The sequence below is a fragment of the Erythranthe guttata genome, chromosome 8, assembly GCF_056151865.1.
Source record: "Erythranthe guttata isolate IM_541 chromosome 8, IM_541, whole genome shotgun sequence".
Lineage (NCBI taxonomy): Eukaryota > Viridiplantae > Streptophyta > Magnoliopsida > Lamiales > Phrymaceae > Erythranthe > Erythranthe guttata.
The window spans coordinates 24869131-24875130 of record NC_142540.1 but is presented as its reverse complement, the minus strand read 5'-3'; the positions used below and the strand labels follow the sequence as shown (position 1 = coordinate 24875130).

General features: G+C 36.3%; 1 protein-coding gene across 1 annotated transcript; it reads left to right on the top strand.

Annotated features, from left to right (window-relative positions):
- Positions 1-4702: 4702 nt before the first annotated feature.
- LOC105965216 (PLAT domain-containing protein 3) lies at positions 4703-5641 on the top strand. Its single transcript, XM_012989745.2, has 2 exons — positions 4703-4829; positions 4992-5641. Exons 1-2 carry the CDS (start codon positions 4767-4769, stop codon positions 5421-5423), a joined length of 495 nt encoding a protein of 164 aa, XP_012845199.2. The 5' UTR covers positions 4703-4766; the 3' UTR covers positions 5424-5641.
- The last annotated feature ends 359 nt before the right edge of the window (positions 5642-6000 follow it).

Sequence of the window (6000 nt, the reverse complement as noted above, 5' to 3'; positions counted from 1 at the left end):
TGGGGAGTTTGGAAGTCAATAACTCGAGAAGGAATACGATTAATTAGGTAGACAGCAGATTTTACCGCCTTCGCCCAATAAAACCGTGGCACATTCATCCCAAAAAGAGATGCACGTACAACCTCCATAATCTGCCTATTTTTCCTCTCCGCTAGACCATTTTGTTGCGGTGTATACGTGCAAGAAGTATGACGTCTTATCCCTAGTTGGCTAAGATACTCTTTAAATGAAGCACTAACAAATTCCATGGCATTGTCAGACTGCCAAATTCGAATTTGCCGTTGATATTGGGTCTTCACCATGCTATAAAATTCCTTAAATGCTGTAAACAGGTCACTTTTATAATGGAGTAAGGATACCCAAGTGAATCTTGTGCATTCATCAATGAAAGTAACGAAATAGCGAGCTTTTGAAATGGATGGAACCGTTGCAGGTCCCCAAATATTGGAAAGTATAACAAAAAATGGTTCTGTACTTTTATTCGTACTTGGTAAATAAGGAATTCGATGGCTTTTAGCCAATTCACAGACATCACATTTAAAATCCAAAACATCCAAATCAGAAAATAAAGACGGTCTAAGTTTTTTTAGATAACCAAAAGAAATATGCCCCAATCTCCTATGCCATAACCATACGTTTGCCCGAATCTTCTCAATTCCGCTAGTTTGAAATGTCTGGCTGAATTTATTTCCCCCCTTTTTAGTTAATTCCAAGTAGTAGAGCTTATGCCGTTTAACACCATAACCAAGAGTCTTCCGAGTTAGAATGTCCTGGAAGATGCAAAACGAAGGCCAAAAGGTTACAACACAGTTAAGGGACAAGGTAATTTGGCTAACAGACAAAAGATTATACTCAAGTGTGGGAACAACCAAGACAGAATCAAGTTTTAAGGTATTTGATAGTATAACAGATTCTTCCCCAATAATAGGAGAGGTACTCCCATTTGCGGTAGAAATTACAGATTGAGAGGACGAGTGAATGGATTGTAGATCATTTGAATCTCTAGTCATATGATCGGATGCTCCTATGTCAATAATCCAAGTACTATTCCTAGAAATGACAGAAAAAACATCAACCTTACCAGAAATACCTGGTTGAGCTACGTTGACAATGGGTTGTGATTTTTCCTCTTGGATTGCTTGAATGTCCCCTTGCGTTGCTACTGCTACTTTGCCAGTAACAGCTTTTCTTGGTTTCTTTGAAAAATCCCACCATTCTGGATAGCCAATGATTTCATAACATCGTTGTTTCGAGTGTCCCGTTTCACCACAATGACTACAAAGAAAAGTATTATTTTTTCCAGTTGGTTGGTTATTTCGTCCCCTGTTTCGGTGAACCACCATGGCTGAGGTTTCAGAGACCGGTCGAGAACTTCCCATAATATGCATTTGTTGAGCGTCCCTTCTTACATACGCATATGTACTCTCTAGATCCAACTTTGGGTCCTTCCGCAAAATCTCGCCACGAACTTGATCAAATTCATCATCGAGCCCGTTCAGGAATATGTGAACCCGCAGCCTCGCCATAATGGAATGCATATTTACGATCTCTTGAACCGCTTCTTCTTGTGTTATTATCCGCTGGTCGATTTCCTGAAAAATTTCGATTAGTTCATTATAGTAGGTGGACAATGGTCGACCATTTTGTGTGGTGGTGAAAGACTTCTGGTTCAATTCAAACAAGCGAGTCTCATCGGATCCATCGTAGAAAGTTTTTGCAACAGCTTCCCAAATCTCCTTAGCCGTGGCCAGCCTAATAAATCGCTGCATCAGATGGGGGCTCATTGAGTCAATTAGCCAACTCTTAACTTTGTGGTTGTCGGTAATCCATGTCAAGTAGCCGGAATCGCCGGCTGCTGGCTTTACGGTTTCACCAATTAGGTATCCGACTTTGTTTCGTGCTCCAATTCGCATTTCCATTAACTGTGACTATAATGGAAAATTCGTTTCATCCAGTACAATACTTGTGGAAAAAGATGAATTATCTTGTTGGACTATGATTGGTGGTGATGGGATATTCATATTTGTGGTTGGAATGACAATTGATTTAGTGAGGTCTGGATCTCCCATTCAAATTCAAAAAAAAAAAATTCTCAAATTCAAAAAGCAAACAGCTCTGGTACCATGTAGAACTGATGTTTCGGGGAAAACATTTCGATATATTTTTATTCTTCTCATACAGAGGAAGATATATACACGTAATATTCTATTCTAAGAAATATAAATGTACAAGGAAACAGATTATTCTCCATAATTACTGATTCCTAGAATAATGATTAATTGCAACAGTCTCGGGATTTGATCGAATCCCTCATGCTAACACAAATAATGGGTAAAAAAAACGAAAGAAGAAAACAAAGAAAACGTGAAATTAAAAAAAACCCAGCACCCCGCCCCCATCCCCCCTGAAACCCTACCATACGCCCAAGCTCCGCCGCCGACCGCCGCTCTTGATGCGACGTTTTCTATGTCTTGTACATATTTTTGAAACATTGGATGGATTTGGACAATAAACTGCGTCTTTCCAATTCGCCTTTTACTATAAAAAATAAATGAATATTGAAATAAAAAGTAATTGGAAAATAGAGAGTTAAAAAAAATATGAAACAACTAAATTTCGACATTAAGGTGTCGAATATATGTCCATAAATTCGACACCTTAATATCGAAATTTAGTATATTTGGACTAATTTGCTAACAGTTAAATTTCGACACTAAGGTGTCGATTTTGTACTGCAAAATCGACATCTCAATGTCGATTTTTGCCTATAAAATTCGACATGTACATGTCGACCGCGTCTGCGCGGGATTTTTTTTTTTAAATGAAACAACTAAATTTCGACATTAAGGTGTCGAATATATGTCCATAAATTCGACACCTTAATGTCAAAATTTAGTATATTTGGACTAATTTGCTAACAGTTAAATTTCGACACTAAGGTGTCGATTTTGAACTCCAAAATCGACATCTCAATGTCAATTTTTACCTATAAAATTCGACCTCTACATGTCGACTGTGTCTGCGCGGGATTTTTTTTTGGAAAAACGATATTCTAGCTAAAAAACACATAAATGCATACCTTCTTGGGTTCTTCTACCGTAGAATCTTCTATTTTGATGTTTTTTTGACTCCATACTTGCCATATTTGTAAGATTTGCTGAGTTTTGATGATTTTGAATGTTTATGTTTTGTGGGTTTATGGAGGAGGAATGAGAAAGGTTTTGTGGGTTTTGGAAGAGGGGGAAGATGAGAGTTGGTCTTGTGGTTTTGTGGGTTTTTAGTGTTTTTGAGTTTTTTGTATTGCACATTTGGAATTTTCTATTTTTTTAACAAGTAAGGGTATTATAGTATTTATATATTAAAAAATTTAATTTGGTGTTACACAAGTCGAATTAGTCTTGCATATAGCCACATCCAGAGTTTAATTGATAAAGTTAAAAACAAGAAAAAATATATTTAATGCTAGCATTGGAAACTATAGTGACAGATAATACGAAACATAAAAATACATTTAATGCAGCTTAAATTTCCACCACTAGGTTGTATTTCTCCCAAAATTGCATGGTTATGTTTTCTTGTTATCGCTCTTCAATTTCATCATTTAGTATAAATTTGAGTTGAAAGCGGTAGTAAGCGCTTCACGTGGCGATCCTATAACCTAAAAATTTAGGATTCAGTGGTCTTCTATATGCGGAGACTGGGGCCAATACCTCTCTCTGTGGGATTGGATAGAGGAACATCTAATTCACAGCGATGAGTCCCTTGATCCCTCTTGTGCCAATAACAGGGGTTGCATCATCCAAAAGGTCTGGTGGGATGGATTAGTTACACTTTTTCTGCTCGCTCGTCTCGTGCTCGCCATAGATAGAGTTGGGGGGTTAATCTTTTCTCATTCTCTCTCTTCCCCGAAGCTTTTCAATTCTATTAACCTTCCCGGTTTAATCGCCGAAGCTTTTCAATTCTATTAACCTTCCCGGTTTAATCGCCGAAGCTTTTCGATTCTATTAACCTTCCCGGTTTAGGTGTTTCTTCAAAATCCCAATATAGTGTTAATAATCTTGCGTGCATGTATGTAAGTTGATTAGCTTAAATTAATTAAAGAATTTGAACTAGTTGATTTTTTTTATTTTTTTTTATTTTTTATTTTTTATTTTTTTATTTTTTTGTGAAATTGAACCAATGTTGTTGTCCAAATTCGAATAGACATGTTTGTTAAATCGAAAAACTTCTCTTGTATAATTTTTAAGACATTTCATTCATAGTTCTTCTAACTTTTTTGTCGAAATTTACGTTCTTGAGGTTGTTGTTAGCTTGATATTAGTGCAAATATCGAGAGTATTAAACTGAGGTACCTTGGAAGACTACCGAAAGAGACTTCATTATATTGTGTACATTCCATAAATATGTCCTAATGATATTGTATTAAGCAAGCCTCAATCGATTTACGAGATTCCTAATTTCTATTTTTTCGCAAAATAGAATTAAATATAAACATAAAAATATTATTTTGGAATTGAAACCGAGCGAAAAACAACAAATAAAGACGACATAATTTGTAATTTTGTCCTCCACAACATTTTCTGGAAAATATCCAAAATACCATCATGAAAAATCTAATAAATATCTCTACGAATGTCACGTTTTTGGCCCAATTCCCATTTTTCCCACGTTGCAATTTTCAATTTTATTTATTTATTTAATTAATTTTGTGTTGTATTTATAGGGAGGCAGACCAGAAAAAATAAACCACAACAATTAAACACAAAATGGAAGTAAAGAACCTCAGCTTCTTTCTCCTTATCCTATTCTCCATCTTCATTACCACATGTGTAAGTTATCATCTCTCTTTAATCTATTCTCAATTTCTCATTAGTGATTTTAATTTTAATAATTATTAAAATTAAATGTAAATTGATTTTTAAATCAAAACATTACAAGTTAATATATAGCAAGTTTGTTTAATTTGTTTTTTTTCCTCTTGGAAAATGCAGGTTGGGAATGAACCCGAGTGCATATACAACGTGTACGTGCAAACGGGCTCAATCAAACGGGCCGGGACACATTCCACCATAAGCCTAACCCTAGTTGATGAATCCGGGGCCTACGTTGTGGTTCCCAATCTCGAAGATTGGGGTATAATGGGCCCCGGTTACAACTACTTCGAGACCGGATACTTGGATATGTTTGCAGGGAAAGGCCCGTGTTTGGACGGGCCGGTTTGCGGGTTGAATCTCACGTCGGATGGATCCGGCCCGTATCATGGTTGGTATTGTGACTATGTGGAAGTGAGTGTCGTAGGGGCTCAAAAGCCGTGTTCGCAGCAGCATTTCACGGTGGAGCAGTGGTTGGCTACCGACACGGAGCCGTATAAGCTCACTGCCGATAGGAATGTGTGCTCGTCGATCGGAAGTAAAGATGTGTGATATCAACGGTTCAGATTAGTTTAGTTTGTGGTTTTGTCGGATTGAATAAGGTCGAAATTGTGTCGAAATAAATAAAAACTCGAATGAGTGAAATAAATGAAAGAATTGTGATGATGGATGTTGTTTGTTTTGGTATTTTGAGTTTCTTTGTCATTAGCAATTCTTGGTTGTTTTCTTTCTTTTTCTAATATAAATCAAATCAGTCACTTGTTAGTGTATCTTGGAATTTTCGTAGTCCTTCGATGATTCGATTCCGATCCAAATATTATTAACTCTTTTCGAAAACTACATTAATAATGTCAAATTTAATGTGTATTTCATGTTATAGGTGATTTTTTTTTTTAGTTTCCGCAAATTCTATTCCGAAAAATTACAATTTTAGAACAAATTATTTCATTCCAATTTTTTTTGGGGAACGGATTGAACTACTTCAACAAGTCTGCGAGTGAGAGATCTTGCATCTGATGTTCGTACAACAGTATCCACAACCCCTTTTCGGGCTCCATAGCAAGAAAGATTCGAATCAGTTTTTTCACTTCCGAAAAAAAAGATTTTTTTTTCATTTTTTCGAAAGTGC

What these genes read in the sequence shown, in the direction of transcription:
- LOC105965216 (XM_012989745.2), top strand. Translation starts at nt 4,767, where the DNA reads ATGGAAGTAAAGAACCTCAGCTTCTTTCTCCTTATCCTATTCTCCATC. An exon ending in CCATCTTCATTACCACATGT is followed by an intron (nt 4,830 to 4,991) that starts GTAAGTTATCAT and finishes TGGAAAATGCAG; the next exon opens with GTTGGGAATGAACCCGAGTG.